We start from the raw sequence: 19,635 nt of genomic DNA on the forward strand, positions 1-19,635 counted from the left end.
AAGTATTGGGATGTAGTCATCAAAGGATCTACAAATGAAAAAGATGATGGTTATCATCAGATTCAGTGGACAACCATAAAGCAAAGAAGTGGGCGCATGTACATGTGCTTAGATAAGAGATACAAAGTTAATGAATGACAGTATTTGTTGACAATAAGGAGTGATGTGAAGTGGAAATGAAGTAGAGAGAGGACATCCAAGAAACCCACTTTCTTTAACACATAAAATTGTAGTAAAGAAGTAGTAAGAAACACTTGAGGAATGGTTTTCATTTATTCATATCTTTAAGTACAAGTTAGTATCTTACCTACCTAAATGTAAAATTAAATGTTACTTTGAATATGAAACTTAGTTCAGATCTTAGAGACTTAACCTCCATTCCATTTAGTAGGTGTTTTTTATAAACCCTGTCAATGGAGGAGGTCCAACTGGCATACCAGTCGTTTGAGGACCTGTAGTGGGGGGTATCATTGATGGAGTTGTTGAAGGTGGACCCATGGGTGGAGGAAGATTTGTTGAAGGTAAACTCATGGGTATATGAGATAACACAGGAGCAGTTGTAGGAGGTGCAATGGAAGGAGTAGAAGTTGAAGGAGGACCCATGGGGAGAGGACCAACTGAAGGAGGTCCCATTGGAGGAGGGCCTGTTGAAGGAGGTCCCATGGGAGGAAGGCTTGTTGAAGGTCTCATGGGGGGAGGTCCCATAGGAGGAGGGCCAGTTGAAGGAGGTCCCATAGGGGGAGGGCCAGTTGAAGGAGGTCCCATAGGGGGAGGGCCAGTTGAAGGAGATCCCATAGGGGGAGGACCAACTGAAGGCCTCATAGATGGAGGGCCTGTTGGAGGTGGTCCCATGGGGGGAGGACCAATTGAAGGATGTCCCTTTGGGGGAGGGCCAGTAGGAGGTCCCATAGGGGAAAATACACCAAAATGATGTGATGTGTTTGCAGTGGCTTGAGCTTGAGAGCTAACAGGACTTGAATATTCTCGTCTTTTAGAATTTAATTGTGGATCTGAGTAGGAAGATGCTTGGAGAGGAGTTGAAGGTGAAGTAAGAGGAACAGTTGAGGAAGGAGGTGAAACTGTACTTCGGTTCATTGAATCTGGCCAATTCGTCTGAGGATAAATTCCTATTATTGAGTACAACTCCTTAAGTATAAGCAGCACTGTGTCTTCAGATTCCCTGTAAACAAAAAAAAAACAAACTGGATAGACATGGGTTCACAGCAGACTTAATCATAAGTGTTGTTTACACTGGTATTAGCTTTTCTGAATCAAATTGCATTATGGTGTTCTACCACTATCTTCTCTAGCAAGGCATGAAAGCCAAAATGTTTTAATGTCATTAAGTCTGTGATGTTCATGTCTTTCCTATGAACAGTGGTGACAAATGAGACTTCCAGATAGGGTCTTTCTGTTACCAGTGTAATCTCAAAACTAATACCATAGCTGGCATATATTCTTGAATACTTTACCTTCTATACATATCATTTTAACATCCACTTTTCTTATGCTTGCATCAGTTGGACAAAGTTTTATTGAGGCAGTTTTTCTACAACTAGATGCCCTTCCTGTAGCCAACCTTCTCAGGTTTCCAAGCAAGGTAACATTGTAACATTTTTCTCATAGCCAGACATTTTCACAGAATACTCAAAATGAAAGACACTGTGTGACAGTAACATTCATTTATAACCATCATGTGATGTTAAGACTAGGCGACACAAATACACATGGTTGGGAAGCTGTATTCTTAACCATAGCCATGTCTGTGCAGACATGTATATTTATATATGGTACAATTTTTGCAATTACTTGCTACATTGTGCTTACTGGGTAGTCTACAGTTCACATTCTGCTCTTCTTGTTAAAGATATTGAATTCAATGTTCTTGTCCCTGCAGCAATTATTAGTCTGTTAGTTTGTAGTAAATATTAAGCTGAAAATCTGCAGATATAACAATCACCAACCAAGGCACTGCACCAATGTATCAACTACATGGAGATTGGCAACAAGACACTATATTAATGTACCTTCCTTTGAATCATTGCATGAAGACAAAGTCATCTATGATACCCTTACAACTCAATCAGTTTCAAGATATAATTATTAAATTCATTAGAAGTCAAGATGTAAGTCAGAAACAACACTAAATTAGTACAAATACTGTATGGTTAATGACTTACCAATAGCAGCCATGACTAGTCAGTGCAAATAAATAATCGTTGAAGCTTTCAATAGGTTTCTCCTGTAAGACATAGTCAATTCTGCGTCCTTCATTTAACAGACCCATGCTGATTTCCTCATCATGACTAGAAGCAATGGCTGAAAAATTTTTGAAAGAAGATATAGAAAGAAAATTTCAATGAATATAATCTTCAAACAGAAAACTTGATATATTTTAAACATATATAATCAAATAAATCTATCAGACTACTGAAGTAATCATTAAAGTAAATCAGTTTCTATTTGGAGATCAATTCCTACACCCACCAGTTAACCAAGGTATTTTATTTTTCAGCAACCACAAAAATTGAAGTCTTAACTGTAAAACACAGAAGTATCCTAAATTATTTAGCTACTTGTCAATAGTAGATGCTACCGTAAACTAATTTTCCTTTTAGTTTAGCTGTGTAGAGGTGACAAACTGAAAAAACTATTTCAACTGATCCATCAAATCTACTCAATGGATACTAAAGAGATCTGTTTATATATTACAATATTAGTTTATATTTTTACTTTTGTTATGGCATAGTCTGGCGGATTTTCTGCAGTTATGATCTTTACAGATCAATGTAGCTTCAACACCAACACTTGCAGGGAAAATGTTATTGTGAAGGGAATTTTAGAGGATTGACATTTTGAGGATGAAGGAATAGGAAAAGTAGCCAGCGCAGAAGCTATACAATGAGGGACAAGAGGAAAGGCAAAAGCAAGGAAACTTAAAAAAAATATAGTCTCAGTAGTTGTGGAGATAATGAAACAAAGACTATTAATTCGAAAGTGAAATATAAAGTAGGTTTTTTTTTGTTTTTTGTTTTGTTTTCCCAGAAAATCTGTCCACTTACATGCAGTTTCACAAGATTCATCATCAGTGACAACTAACTGATTAATAACCTCACTCATTTCTTTTTCTACATGTTGCTCCAGTGTTTGGTTTGAAGTGTGAGCTCGTGCAAATTCATTGATTGAATTCCAGGTACTCTTCAGAGAATCCAGAAATCTTTGCTTCAGATCAGAACCAACTCGGCTGAGACTTTCTCGCAATTCTGAAATTAAAAGAGACAAAATATCATTCCCCATTCAATGTTTTGATACTTATTAACAACCTTTTTGGATTGATGCTTAAATGCATCTTTGTTTATTATTATTAAATACCAGGGATTAGCTATGTAGTACTTCATATAAATCAGAAAAATCATCTTTACTACTAAATAAAGATGAGGGTGGTGGTAAAATAGCAAGGCAGTGTTTTGTTTCATCTTACATTCTTAATTCATATCTGACCATTCATAATTCTAGGGTCAATAAAATAAGTACAAGGTCTCAATTCAATATACTCTTTCACATTCCCCTTGTAAAAAATAGCAAGATATATTTATTATTATTATTATTATCAACAGTGGTGAATTAGCAGAAACTGTACACTCATGTAGTAATTAGTTATAACTCTTTATGTTCTGTGTTCAAATCGCATAAAGTCAACTTTATCATCCCTCTGGTGTTGATAAAAAAGTACAGATAATAATTGATTATATTTCTCTCCAAAAATTGGCTTTGTAAATGAAAACTGTTTCTATTATTACTAGAATATTTGTCCTGAGCTTGTCTTAACAGTGATTCAAGTACACTAACATACAAAACCTTCATATTAGTTTCCACACTAATTTACTAATAAATAATAAACAATCTTTCAACACATTAAACTGTCAACATTCTACACATGAAGTAGAAAAAAACCTTTTATATACTGAATTCTCAAATTTCCAACAAAATCACATAAATTCAATGTACTACAGATATAAAATCACATAAATTCAATTCACCCCAAACAAAGCATTAAGATCATATAGCATCGTCACATATTCTTTATTGTGCCCTACTCAATTTACATAATTTCCATCAAATATACATGGATTCTGATAAATGTGATCTTAATACAACCACAGAAGGGAGCAAATCCAGCATCTAGTGGGAACATGTCTCCCAGATTCCTACAGCAGTCAAAGCAGAAAGAGTGAGGTATATATCATCATCATTGTTTTAACATCCACTTTTCCATGCTTGTATAGGTCAGATGGAATTTATCGAGGCAGATTTTCTATGACCAGCTGCCGTTCCTGTAGCCAACCTTCACCTGCTTCCAAATAAAGTAATATTTCCCTATGACCAGACAGGTTTTCACAGAATACTAGAAATGAAGGACAGCACTTGCATGGTTATGGCTCTTGTTTACAACCTTCATGTGATATCAAGGCAAGGAGACACACACAAACACACACACATTCTTTTGTCCTTTTATTTGTTTCAATCATTTGACTGGCCATGCTGGAGCACCACCTTGAAGGGTTTTAGTTGAGCAAATCAACCCCAGAACTTATTTCTATTGATCTCTTTTGCCAAACCACTAGGTTACGGTGACATAAATACACCAACACTGGTTAACAAGCAGTGGGCGGGGGGGGGGGGGGCACAAAGACACACACACATTAACAAGCTTCTTTTAGTTTCCGTCTACCAAATCCACTTGCAAGGCTTTGAAGAAGACACTTACCCAAGGTGTCACACAAGCGGGACTGAACCCGGAACCATGTTGTTGGGAAGCAAGCTTCTTACCACACAGCCATGCCTAGGCTCCTTTTAATTTCCATCTACCAAATCCACTCACAAGGCTTTGGTTAGCCCAGGGATATAGTAGAAGACACTCGCTCAAGGTATCACACAGTGGGACTGAACCCAGAACCATGTGATTGGGAAGCAAACTTCTTGTCACACATCTATGTATCTATGCATAAAGTTTCAGCTGATTAACCCTTTAGCATTCAGATTACTCTCTCAAATGTAATGTTTGTTTTTTCACATTGTTTTAAATTAATCTTGTAGCTTCAAAGTTTCGGTGATGTGATTGTTTACTTTAAGAATGATATTGTAGGGCAGATGTTAGAGGCTGGATGTGGCTGGTTTGAACATAAAACAAGTAGAATATTTGGGCCAGATATGAGTCAGTTTAAATGCTAAAGGGTTTAAGATGCACATACATTGTATACATATTTCTTGTTTCCCCCAAGATAAAAACCTACAACTGTCTGGGTAACAGTGTCCAGTGAATGCTTTATAGTGTGTGCAATATTGTTACTTAGTCCCAGAGGAAGCCTTTGTTCAAAGGCATTACAGTCAGGACCATTCCGTCTCTTTTCAGACATTGCATCACATTATTCAATTAATCCTTTTAAGACAGCAGGATAGAGCAGCTGCATAGATTTCTTGTTGGCTTGTGTTATCTTTTATCTGTTTCAATCATTAAATTGCGGCCATGCTGGGGCACTACCTTAAAGAACTTTTAGTCAAGTGAATTGACCCCAGTACTTATTTTTTGTAAGCTTGGGACATAAACAAACCAACTCCAGTTGTCAAGCAGTGGTAGGGGACAAACAGACACAAAGACATACACATACAACAGGCTTCTTTTAATTTTCATCCACAAAATCCACCCACAGGGCTCTGGTCAGCTCGAGGCTATGGTAGGTGCCATACAGTGGGACTGAACCTGGAACCACATGGTTGGGAAGCAAGTTTCTTACCATCCAGCCATGCCTGTGCCTTATGCTTGTAATATATTTCTAATTCTAGACATGTGCTTTACTTATAATATAAAAACAGAAAATAAAGATGAGGGAAACAGCAATTAAGACTCACCTAAATGAAGACGTTTTCGGCCTTTATGATGTGGTATTAGTACTGGTTTGTGGTTACTAGCTTGGGCATTCACAAGTGGCTCAATACGATAGGCCTACAACATGTAAACATAATATATTGAGATGTTGAGCTCTAATCAGAATATACTCTCACATCACAAATTCTACATTACACTTGAAATAGATTATGTAATTCCATGTTATTATATGAAATTGGTCATGGTTTCAAGAGGAAATTATTTTACTGTCGACTGTTTGTCTAATCATTTAATACTCAACTAAAAAGTAGTGAAGATTTGTTTTAAAGACAGATTGAATTATATGCATGACTATGTATTTAACTGACCCTACAGAGGAATCTCATCTGTTGATATTAATATCAACATTCATTTGTGTATATACTTAGAGTTGGACAGCTACATCTATATACGGTACGGTGAATTACCATGCTTATATCATGCATTTTTTTAAATTTTAACATTCAAAATAATTTTAATGAGTAGGTAATTGTTTCTGCTGACTAATACTAATTACACATCGTTGGTTTGATAGCTAAATGCGGTATTATTTTCTTCTATATATAATGACAGAAATTTAGCAAAATCAAGTTCTTTAACCAACAAACAAGTGGAAGTATAGTCATTCCACTTGCCAATGTTGCATGAAAATATCCAAAACAAAACTCCCTACTGTCATTAAAATAATTGCTGTGATTTCAAATTCTAAGTTTTAGACTTCCATATCAATAATAAAGATGGCAGTTAATACAGGATAATTTTCAAGATTACTTTGCAATAAATTTTTGATGTTTGCAACAAGTTAATGGTAAAATGCCAAAATAACTTACCACAGAATCAAACTGGAGATACAGCCAAAAGAAGATGCAAAGAAAGTATAAAAAGTTATCAGAATGGTTTCAATACATTTAAATTATTTAAAATAAAAATTAAAAAAATTACAGAAAGCTAAAACAAAAGACTTAATACATTTACTGATAATCTGTTACACAAAAGAACCAAGATAAACAATATTATTTATGAACTTGTTAACAATATGTGTTGTCTTTGATGTAAATGTGTTAGTAATAATAACACTATTAAACTGTTTTAATAAGTCATAATACTAAGTGAATTTCAAAATAGCTTATAACCTATTTATATACTGCCTAGCAGTATATAAATTTATATACTGCCTAGCAGTTTTACTTGCAACATATATACAACAAAACAGGTATCAGTGACAGTGCAGAAAACAGCTCCAAACTTAAAGGAAACTATAATTATATTTGTTCAGAATTCTTTCATATGGACATAAACAAACTACAAATGGTAATGTCAGCTTTTAAAAGCATATTTCATTAAATAAGTATCTTTTTAATAACATTTAAGATAAGATAGGTTGATGTCATCATCATCATCATCATTTAACGTCCACTTTCCATGGTGGCATGGGTTGGATAGTCTGACAGGAGCTAGCTGAGCAGAAGACTGCACCAAGCTTCAGTGTCTGTTTTGGCATGCCTTTTATAGCTGGATGCCCTTCCTAACACCAAGCACCTTGCAGTTGTTGTTTTTTCGAGTTCTACATCTGCTATAGAACAAGAGAGAGAGAGAGAGATCTTCAAATTGCATCCATGCAGACAGGCTCCAACAACAGAATGCTATTTAACAAGAAAAAAGATTTGGTTTGCAATAACTTACCGGATGGAAAATGTTGAAGACTCTGGAACATGTGGGAAGGCAGAATTCTTCTCCTACTTTTTCTACCCCACGTACAGCTAGAAATACTCCAATAGGAGAGCCTAAAGCAAAGAAGCTAACAGGATGAAAGAGTAACTGTGGATATTCCACAAAGGGTTGTCCAGTTCCAGCCACACCCATCAAATAGTCAACAGAAATCGATGTCTCACATTTTAGCAATCTAAGAGAGAAAAATAAAGAATTGTACAAAACCATGAAAATTAACACTAAAAGATGCTTTTTACTTCTTTTATAAATACTTTTCCATTTTAAGAAGAGCATTGTAGCTCACTTGAAGCGTTATAGTACCAAAGGAAAAGAAAAGGGGAAATAAGAATGCAGAAAGTTTTACAAAAACCTTTATATTCCAGGCACAAAGGCCCATTGTCAGAAGAAAGCAGTCTTGGAAATGTCCTGCTACACTGATTCCTTTACCTTATTCAAACTCCTAGGTTTTAGGTTAACAGCACTAGCAGCAACTCTCCAACTGTTGGTTGATGCAATGTATAGTCATGTGGTGGTGGTGGTGGTGGCATATATTATGATGCTGGTTGCAATCACCATGTTTATAGAGGAGCCACTGGCTCAACTCCAATTGGCTGTTAATTTTGGGATTGAGACAGTGGATCAATATAGCTTCTTTTATGTGTAGATTTCCAGTCACATCAACTAACAGCGGGTGCGTTGCCTACACCAGCAGTCGGAGGTTTGCTTACACCAACAGTTGAAGAGTGGCTGCTACTGCTGCTAACCTAATGCCAAGGAATTTGAATAAGGTAACAGAATCGGTGTGACTGGACATTTCTCAGACTGCTTTCGTCTGAGGATGGGCCTTAGTGCCTGAAATATAAAAGATTTTGTAAAATTTTCTGCATTGTTAGAAGCTTTCTTACTTCCCCTTTTCTTTCCCTTTTAAATTGTGTTAGGTGAGAGTCATTTCCTAGGATTATTGAAGTGAGCCAAATAAATTTAAAGACCATTAAATAGTACGTGTGTGTTTTAGTCACAGCCTGGACCATGGAACATTTTATAGTTATTCAAAACAGAAAAAGCAAAAGCAACAAGCCCACTGTCAGGAGGCCTTCTTTCTGCTTCAAAGTGCTTATAATGTCTAATATTATCCATCTAAAACAGCCAATTTATTTATTTCATTATACAGACTATTTTGCATATGTTCATTTCCTTCCCATCTTGACATTTATGATAGCTTTTTTCCCTCTACTTTCTCTAGTTTCAAGTTCTGCTCATTGACGAATTGAACAGATTTGTACGCAAAAACTGAAGTCAACTTGGTCACTTGTCTAAGCAATAGGAACCTCACAAAATTTCAAGGAAAACTCACTTTGTTTTTAAATTTGTTTCTGCTTCTTTCAGTTTCTCTTCCTCTTTTCTTTTCTTCTCAGCTTCTATCTTCTGCTTCATGGCAGCCTCTTCTTCTTGCTATACAAATGACACATTAAACAATTATTAATAATACTAAACAAAATAAAATTTTTACTATATCTTCAATCAGAAGAATAACTATTTCTAGATTTTTCCTGACTGTTTGAAAATTTATGAATTCAAGACAAATGATTTTAAGTGTCCTTAAAATGGTACAAACAACTATTTCATATATTGTACATAACACATCTGTCTCTACAAAGTCTGAGTTACATGCTTGTGATGGAAATATACTTTAATCATGAACAGCTGTTAACTCTGTACAAAATTTAGTAAAATACTGTTTTCACCAGTTTCATAGATTCAGTCCACTTTGCTGATATAGTGGTAGTTGATCATGCACAACCCTTTCAACATGGACATATCACATTGGTCTATTTTGGGATCATATTGCACACAAAACTATGATGTTATTTGCTGCATGGAGTGAAGTGTGACAATTCGGGCATGTTGTATCTATTTTAATATCCAGACTGCTCTTGCATGATTGGAGATTTTGGTGGTGTCTGTACACTGACATTCACTAAGGAAACATGTACACTGGACCTAGTGTGACTATTGATATTGCAGTTGTGAATCTTGTAAACCTGTTCACTTTGGCTAGAAGAGGTTAGTGTTATTGATTTGTTTAGATATTTCAAGGTTATCACCCTGTAATGTACAAGTTATATAGACAGCAGTAATAGACTGTGTTCTTTATATATCTATGTGGTTTTTAGATTTAATATTAGGCTTTTGTTGTAGAGAAAGGAGGTGTTGGGAAGGGGTGCATATGCACATACATGCAACCTATATGAGGTGGAGAACATTTCTGAAGTATTTCACATTTTTTTTAATGTTTCTGAAAGAGATAGGAAGGAAGCTAAAGCAAGATTAGAATATTTCATAGACAACATTTCTCACAACATATAATGATCTTTAGTTTCAATATCCTCTACATGTAAGGTAAAGGTTACAGATAAGCTGTAAAACTATTATTTTATATGTATGCAGAATGTTGCTTCCTTTAAGTATGTAGCATAAAATGATGGATTTTGTTGTTGTTAAGTCAGGTGATGGGGAATTCTTCCCATCAACCTACTCATTTCTTTGGAAACAAACCACAATGTAAACTACCACCTCCTTCATCATTATGACATTTCATGGTGATGATTACCAGTACAGCTTCCATAAATCCATTCTGTCTTCTTTGTTACTTACCAGTGACCTTTGATGCTAAAGAACTTTAGTAAATTCTTTAAACACGTCTAATATAGGAATGTACTCTCTAAATATGCACCTATGGGCTTCACCTCTTACACAAGTCACGCTATTACTTTTCAACAATCTCTATCCTGATTCAACCCTATGACTAATCCCTTTTCTCTACCCACTTCTTTGCCATACACCACCATCCTCCTCTCTTACCATCTCTCATCCCTTTGCCTAGAGGATCATCACCCACTCTCTCTTCTGGTCTCCCTCAGCTATAGGGGCCTTGCAAGATACAAGAGCATTAAGAGCATTATCACTGGTGCCAACAAACAAAAAGCTCCCAGTACAATCTGCAAAGTGGTTGGAATTAAGAAAGGGATCGAGTTAATAGAAACTACACAAAAGTAGACATTAGTGCATGACACAGGCCTCCAACTCATCATCAGACCCTGTCTAACCATCCAACCGTTACCAGTGTGGAAACTGAATGCTAGATGATGATGATCATCAGCAGTAGTATTGATAGTCAGTACTTGACAACATTATTAGATAACACACCTTGACACTCAAAATTCATGAAGCATTCTAAATCTTTTAATTGATACAGGCATGGTGTAAGGAAGGTCAAAACAAACTATGGAACCTGGTGAAGCCCCTGGCTTTGCCAGTTCCTGTAGAGCCATTCAACCCATGCCAGCATGGAAAACGGATGTTAAATGATGATGATGATGTGTTTAAGAAGTTCACTTCACAATTACATAGTTTTGAATATGATTCCATTGCAAGGCACTTTGGGCATGTCTCCATTGCAAAGCACTTTTTCAGAGCCTCAAACTGACTTGGATGGAATTTATGACATGGAACCTGTGTGAAAGAGTGTTCTTTTTTGGTGTGAGACAATCTGTCATCTAGTTCACTACCATCACCTAAGCCTTGGGTGTCCATTTTGAAGCAAGCATTCAGGGAAGGTCCCTGGATTGAGGATAACTTCCATCCACCTATTTTGCAGATCCAGACTATGCCATGCAAAAAAATGAAATATTTGATACTGCAATTCCTTATATCTGACCTGTTTTAATTCTGTCATCAACTTCTGAAGTTTCTTTCGTGGTCCCATAGGTAAACCAAGACATTTCAAATCCTCGTCAGTACACATACTCTAGAAAATACACAAAAAATTATATTATTTAGAAAATAGTTTCATCCAATTGTTCAATCATTTCATTAAAAAAAAAATCAAAGTATTCTTGGAATAAATGAGCTAAATAGTTTCAGATTCATATTTACTTTTACTCAGTTTATATATTATATATAGCATATATACCCTAATAAGTTTTTATATAACATATACCCCACCCCCAACAACTTACATTATATGTACACAACAATTTTTTTTTTCTAATATAACATATACTCAGCAAATTATCTGTGGTCAACAAGTTCTTAATATGTGACCCTTGATGCTCTTATATTCATTTATGTTCTATAGTGTAAAGTGATAATTAGCGGGAATCCTGAGTTACCTCCACCGCAGTTTCACCTTATCTTCCTTTCCAATTGAAACCCACTTCAGAAGCACCAAAAAATGATAAATAGCTTTAAACAGGATACTGCCACTCTGACATCAATTACTTAACTGCTGAAGAATATTTAATTTCCTAAATTAAAGCCAACTAATTTTATTTTGGTCTTATTCCTAAATGCTTTGGTTAATTTTAAATTTTAATCAGCCTTTCTTTGGACATAATTATCTATATATATAAAAATGAGAATGTGTGTCTGCCTGTCTGAATCCCTAAAACTCGAGAGCTACGCAACCAATTTCATTCAAATTTTACAGATGCCTTACTTAGGGCTCCAGTTGTGTTTTAGTAAAAAAAAAATTTTAACTTCTTGCAGAGTTCGAGCCCACAGCAACATAATATTTCCTCCACTATTTAAGTATTACGTGTCAGAAGTGAAACAAATACACCCATGCCAAATAATTTCACTTTAAAAATGAAACTATTCTACTGACTGAAACAATCACATTCCGATACTGTGAGTGAGTGAGTGTGAGAGAGAGAGAGAGAGAGAGAGAGAGAGAGAGAGAGAGAGAGAGAGATGTATATGTATACATATAGATGTATATGTACACGTTATTCCACTAACTGAAACAATCACATTTCGATACTTTCAGAGAGAGAGAAAGAGATGTATATGTATACATATATATGTACACGTATATGCATAGATATATATATATATAGATAGATATAGATCTATATGCATACATGTATATGTATACACATGTGTAGATGTATATATATATATAGATGTACATGCAATATGTACACATATATATACATGCATACAGATATCTATACATATATACACCCATCACACACAAACACACACATTAGTCATTTGTTTTCTTATCCAAAACTACGTCAAAAGTACTGAACGGATCTTTATGAAATTTGGAAATTATATTCTATGTATAACGGCCATAACTCCCATGAAAATTCATATATTTTTGATGTTGATGAAATTTTAACCCGAACATAACAGATGAGCATTATTTGTAATTCAACGGTACAACAGTGTAAGACTACCCTTTCAGATATACTTACATTGTGATTTCTGCAATGTGGTGCATAAATTGTCAAGTAAATGAGACGCATCTTTGCCTCCACTGATTCACTTGCAAAGTGTTGAGTAAAATTATTTCGTTGCAGACCTCCTTTGGGTCTTTTTATTATCACTACGACACACATAGTCCCCAGTTGGTAACATTGATTTCAAGGCCCTCCTAGATGAGAGACTGGCATTCCACTTAATGTCTATGTTCCATGCTGGCATGGATTGGAGAGTTATTAATGTAGAAATATAGTATCGTAGCTACTAACAGTTGAGGGTTGCGTAGTCTAGACGGCGTTTTTAGATTTCATTATTCTCTTTAACCCGGGCAAAGCCGGGTATTTCTGCTAGTATAAGAATAAAAAGAGCCAATGAAAGAGTCTCTATGTGATTGTTGAGTTAGCTAGAAAACAACATCCAAATTTCTCTCAAATTACAACGCTTTGCAATCTTAGAAAAAGAACACATTAGATAATACAGTTTTAGATATACTGCAGCTGGATAAAAAGCTGGATTGATCAAGGCTGTAATGCTTTTGATTAACAGTCTACTCTATTGGGGTTAAACAACACACAAACCCCCACACAACTTTACCACTGTTCCTATACTCATTACTCAATATGCTTTTTGTTGTTTTACATTTTCTGAGTTCAAATTCAATCAAAATCAATAGTTTACAGTAGGTGTAGCATATATTTCTCAAACCAGTAGAATTCACAGAAAATAATTTTTGAAATCTAAATTAATTGTCTGGCACTAACTGTATCAGTTATAACAGACCAATCATTAGTAAACTACTGATCCTTCAGTGTTTTGTTTCAATGCTGTATTGTATTGCAGAATATGTCTTTAGAGTTTATGCAACACTATATGTAGAAAGAGATGTAAATACCTTCTCTGTATATACAAAAATGTCATGGACAGGAAAAGAAAAATCAACCAGATTAGTTTTAATCTTGTGTTGAGATTTCTTTAGGGAATGAGTAACCTTTGTAACTATCCATGGAGACCCGGCATATAAATTCACTATTACTAAGGAGCTTCGGCAAATGGGATAGACCAGTTGCATCTTTTATCTTTTACTTGTTTCAGTCATTAAACAGTGGCCATGTGTTTATAGATTTTTTTAGTCAACACTATATGTATAGACATATGCAAACACCTGTATATAGAATATCTCCATTCACAAAGATATTATATACATAAGACAAGGTATTTACTTGTCTATAGAGTGCTGGTCAAAATCTATAGACTTACCTTGCAACAGAGTATGGTATAAGTCTATAGTTGTTCTAGAATAAAATTAGTAATTGTAGTTTGTCACATCAACATAACATGTAATGTTACTATATGTAAACTAATAAGTATTAAAGTTCATTTCAATACAACTAAAACAAAATACTTTTTTTAAATAAGAAAATGAAAATCTCACCAATGCATCAATATCAATTTGTTCATTTTTAAATATTTCTATTTTATCCTGAAGTCCAGCTTTAGCCAGTAAGTCTTCAAGATTCATCTCAGTTTCTTGGTTTGTATCTTCTTCCAATGCATTTGCCTTAAAACCAAACAAAAAATTCCAGTCATGACTAATTACTTTTTAAATATTTAAATCCATGTTAACTTTTCAATAATCAAAATGGCAAACACTAAATTAAACTCAGCAATGATATCCAATCAAAATTTGCAACTAGATTTGCACTAACCATTTTTAATATTGCCCTTTCTTTTATGCAGAAGAAACATGATTTTATTCCCAAGATTTATAATTAGAATTTGGTCATAGAAAATGCAAGAGTTATTAAAAATAAATTTCATTTATTAAACAACATTTAATCCTGCTATTTCAAATGCATAAAAAATAATAACTCAAACACAAATATTCTGATCTATCTTCAGGTCACACAACATTCAAATGTAGCCTGAGCATGTTCCCATACTAATGCAAATCATTGCGTGGAAATGACTGAAATATCATGTAAGTGTAGATCCAGTTAAAATGTCAGTCAACAAATGAGTCTTTGTGGTTACCTGATCAGCTAAAAGTAGTAAACAAATCTTTAAAATACACCCTACTTGTATTAATGAATAAGGAGGATACATTAGATAAATGTAAGCCTAAATACATTATTCTTGAAAAATATTCAAACGGAATGTAATAGTTGGAATGCCTTCATTAATAGGCTAAGCTCAATCAATGCTGACTCTAGGCTAAGCAACAACACAAACTGAAAACAGTAAATATGTGAATAATGTTCATTCACTAAATATTCTTCAAACATTAATATTCATACATACAATTGGCAGCATTGAGACCAGGATTTGTTACTGGAAAGCAAAATTGTTGACTGCTCAGTCAAGCTGTGCTAAGAAGCATCATTCACTAGCAATTTTCCACAAAATTATGCCCGACCATTGTGCTGTTCATTTTTGAAGGACTGAGGGAAATATTATCTTACTTGGAAACAGCTAAAGGTCGGTGACAGCAAGAACATCCAGCTGTAGAAAATCTGCTTCAATGAACTTCATTCAACCATGCAAAAGTGTGTGTCAAAATGGTGAAACACTAAATTGTGTTCACCCTATAAATCAGTAATTCTCAAATGGGGTCCATACAGAATTTTATGGGGTCCAAGCAAAGAAAATAGCAAATTGGAGATCCACAGTATTATTTTAAGATACATGAAAAAATTCTGCTTTAGACACATATAATGCATGAAACAACTAGGTTTCTTACTCTAATGCTTAACATGTTTGCTGCCACTGAAACGGGATCTCTCAGAAACTGCTATTGGGAATCTATATAAGTGAACATGTGAAGAACAAAATAGGAATTTTGAAAGAATTAGCAATAAAACTCGTTTTTAAACACTGAATAGCTACAGGGGCTTATCAAAGTCAAAAGGGTTCATAGGTAAAAATGGTTGAGAACTACAGCTCTAAATAATGTTCATACATTAAAACATTGCTGTGTGGGAGCATGACAGAAACACCAACATGGGAACATGCCCAGCAAATGAATCATCATTTAACCTTTCACAAAGCCCTTTCAGATTCTATGTAGCCCCAGAGTAGTTCAAACATGACAAGACTGAAATTGCAATGACTCAGTTATGGACATGGCTTTTGTTTAAATTTGGATGTCAGCTCTATATTTCTGTACCACAAAATTAATTAGGTTCACAATTATGAAATTTGTTCATTGAATCACTGTAAGGTGTTGCCTACATATATCGCCAAGAAAATTATCCTACGTAGAATAAACATCATCAAAGTGTTCATCCTATGTGGAATAAACATTGCTATCTTTTATCTGTTCCAATCATTAGATTGGCCATGCTGGGACAACAAGCCTGGTACTTATTCTATTGGTCTCTATAGCTGAACCACTAAGTTACAAAGACATAAACGCACCAATACCAGTTGTCAAGTGGTGGCGGGGGGACAAACAAAGATACAAAGACACACACACACACACACACACAGACAAATTTACACATCAGTTTCCATCTACCAAATTCATTCACAAAGCTTTGGTCAACCTAAGGTTATAGTAGAAGACACTTGCCCAAAGTGCCATGCAGTGTGATTGGGAAGCAAGCTTCTTACCACACAGCCAAGCTTGTGCCTATATTAAGCTATTTATCCTATGCGTATACAGCAGCATTAAACTGGTTTCTAGGGGGTGGTTTTACAGTCATTTTTTTTAATGACAAAATAACAAAGATGTTTACCTTGTCTACTTCTGGAACAGGAACTGGTTCAGGACTAACATCCTTGCTTTTGTCTCCTAATTTCTGATTATTTTGAGGATTGTGCTGATGCAACAACAAATCAAAAAGAATAGATGAACCTGAAATTGTAGAATATGAGACATATTAGAATTAACTGGATTAGAGTATGCAATGAATTAAATGGGAACATTATCTTCATTATAATGAGGGTATATATACTGAAGTAATGATTTCCATCTACATTCTGTTTTTAGATCTGACAAGGATCAAATATATTCTACATATATAAGTTCAATGAAATAAGTATCAGGCATAACTGTAGTTGATTCCTTAGAAATTTATAGTCTTATGCTTCTACAAAACAATTATTATTATTATTATTATTATTATTACTACTACTACTACTATTGCTATTATTGAGAGAGAGAGAAATGCATGCCATTGAGGTAACACTGGGGTACAAATGTACAAAGCCCAAGATACCCACATGACTACCCGTGTGATAAGGGTACACCAGGCACATGCATCACAACCATATGTGTGCAATATAGTGATTTCATATCAAGATAAACAGCGCATGACCTTGTTAGAATTTTCTTCAGGTCAAGTAGCCCATCCCACTCAAATGGTCCTAGAATAAGGGTTGTTTAAAGATGATGAATGAAACACCCGTTTCCAGAGGTGAATTATTCAAACCCTCAAAGAATTCCTCTCAACACATGGCTATGATGCCTCCCCACTACTCCTGCTCAAGATCAAAAATGCACATAACGTCAGCCACTAAGGGACATGCTCGACTGGTGAAGGTCAAGCGACAAGCAAATCTGTGGTATTGAGCAGAATATTTGCTGTAGACCATCTTTTATACCAAGACAAAACATGTACATGATAACACTTCCAATTAGCTAAGATCAGAAGCCATGAGAGCCACTGCCTGGTACTGCATCCAGGCATTTATCATCATCATCATCATTATTACTATTAAGAATGGCAGTGAGCTGGCAGAATTATTAGCACACTGAGCAGAATGCTCAGTCGTACTTCACCTGTCTTTATGTTCAATTTCTACCAAGATCAACTTTGCATTCATCCTTTTGGGATCAATAAATTAAGTACTAGTCAAGTACTGGGGTCGATATGATCGACTTACCCACTCCCCACAAATTTCACGACTTGTGCCTAAAGTATAAAGGATTATTATTATTATTATTATTATTATTATCATTATTATTAAGGTGGCAAGCTGGTAGAATTGTTAGCATGCTGGGTAAAATGCTTAGTGGCATTTTGTCTGTCTTTGTGTTCTAAGTTCGAATGCCAGTGAGCTTGACTTTGCCTTTCATTCTTCCGGGGTCGATAAAATAAGTACTAGCTGAGCATTGGGGTCAATGCAATCAACTAGACACCCTCCCCTGAACTTGCTGGCTTGAGCCAAAATTTGAAATCATCCTTATTATTATAATTATATACATTATTAATATATAGGTATTAGAAACATTACATAAAATATTTCAGTATTACCAACATTACATACAATATATTGGTTTTACATACAATTATATTGATAGAATATTTCTGTAATGATTAACAAGTAGTTAAAATGTTCTTTCTTCTTAATCCTATGTGTCACAGGCACATAAATCACATACCGAAGGATTATATCAACTGTTGTCTCACAAGTTGAGAGACAACAGAACTGTTGTTGATGTAATACAAAAACTTGACATGAAGAAATGAGGTTGTTATTGTAAAGTTAATAGAACACTAACCTAAACTATGCCCAGATACTGACACAGTTCCTTTGAAAGTAGGGTTTCTCAATAAAAATAATTCATAGAGACGATTAATTTCAGAACCAACAGTATCACACATTGTCTGTAGAAAAGAAAGAGAAAAAAAAAATCACATTTTATGATGACAAGATCTAGTTGGATACTTTGAACCCCATTATTTTATCATGCCACACACTTTAATCCTTTTGTAAATATGTTAACCCTTTTGTTACCATACTTCTGTTGAACTACATTGCATTTGGTTTAATTAATTTTGAAAATAATAAAGAATTTTGTAAAGTATAGATGGCAGGGGAAATGCGGTGGGACAACTACTCTGACTCATGGGGCTTGCACTTGCAGATAGCCACCACCACCCCAATAGTGGTGAGCAGGGATATGGTCCAGCAGCCAAGAACGTAAGAGGCCTCCACTGCCACAGGTATAATTAATCAAACTTGTTTGATCACATTTAAACTTCAGAAAAATGTAGCAAATGTCATTATTACAAACACAAAGAAGCTGGTATTCAAACAAATTAACAAGGAATTTTAATGGGAAATTTAAATTTAGATCACTTTATATAGAAAAAGTGTATCATAACAGGGTTGGTATCAAAAGGGTTAATAAAAACAAATATAATTACACTTAACTCTCAAACAGTTACTACTACAACAAATAATCTTAGAAATATAGAAATCAGTTTGAGAGTCATTGTGAGAGTCAATGTTAAATGAAAGGGTTGTAATTCAGATTTGTGATATTAATCAGCAAAAGGAATATATTTACCTGACAGTATTTGGGACTGGTATAAAACAAAATATCTAACAATGTATCATTGATAAATTGCCGAAGCTTCTGCGTGCTTGGAAGGGTTATTGCTTTCAGTTGACTGAAGAGAAAGAAATTGAGAGTAAATGCCAGTTAAATACAAGTCAAAAAGGGGTGAAATGTTAACAGGGATAATCAGATCCAACACACTCTACCATCACCTTTTCTGTACTGCCAGTTATCGCGCGCGCGCGCGCGCGCACGCACGCACACGCACACGCACACACTCTCTCTCTCTCTCTCTCTCTCTCTCTCTCTCTCTCTCTCTCTCTCTCTCTCTCTCTCTCTCTCTCTCTCTCCAGAAATATTTGTTACTAAAATCCATCCCTCTCTCTTATTCCCCATCAATCTCTCCAACCTCGGTCACACTGCTCCAGCCACCATACTCTTGCTC

General features: G+C 35.1%; 1 protein-coding gene across 3 annotated transcripts in view; it reads right to left on the bottom strand.

Annotated features, from left to right (window-relative positions):
• Nucleotides 1–254: 254 nt before the first annotated feature.
• LOC106876439 (triacylglycerol hydrolase DDHD2) overlaps nucleotides 255–19,635 on the bottom strand; it is a 64,362-nt gene continuing 44,981 nt past the window's right edge. For all 3 annotated transcript variants that reach the window (XM_014924984.3, XM_052974487.2, XM_052974486.2), the window contains 12 exons: nucleotides 19,200–19,302; nucleotides 18,408–18,513; nucleotides 16,639–16,757; nucleotides 14,337–14,462; nucleotides 11,355–11,444; nucleotides 8,991–9,088; nucleotides 7,610–7,829; nucleotides 6,757–6,768; nucleotides 5,911–6,004; nucleotides 3,063–3,263; nucleotides 2,181–2,319; nucleotides 255–1,180 (listed from right to left, as the gene is read on the bottom strand). In XM_014924984.3, the coding sequence (XP_014780470.1) occupies nucleotides 385–1,180; nucleotides 2,181–2,319; nucleotides 3,063–3,263; nucleotides 5,911–6,004; nucleotides 6,757–6,768; nucleotides 7,610–7,829; nucleotides 8,991–9,088; nucleotides 11,355–11,444; nucleotides 14,337–14,462; nucleotides 16,639–16,757; nucleotides 18,408–18,513; nucleotides 19,200–19,302 (2,104 nt within the window). In that variant the 3' untranslated portion in view covers nucleotides 255–384. The remainder of the gene's footprint in view (nucleotides 1,181–2,180; nucleotides 2,320–3,062; nucleotides 3,264–5,910; nucleotides 6,005–6,756; nucleotides 6,769–7,609; nucleotides 7,830–8,990; nucleotides 9,089–11,354; nucleotides 11,445–14,336; nucleotides 14,463–16,638; nucleotides 16,758–18,407; nucleotides 18,514–19,199; nucleotides 19,303–19,635) is intronic.

The sequence above is a fragment of the Octopus bimaculoides genome, chromosome 18 (genome assembly GCF_046866305.1).
Source record: "Octopus bimaculoides isolate indiv1 chromosome 18, ASM4686630v1, whole genome shotgun sequence".
In the NCBI taxonomy this organism is placed as follows: domain Eukaryota; kingdom Metazoa; phylum Mollusca; class Cephalopoda; order Octopoda; family Octopodidae; genus Octopus; species Octopus bimaculoides.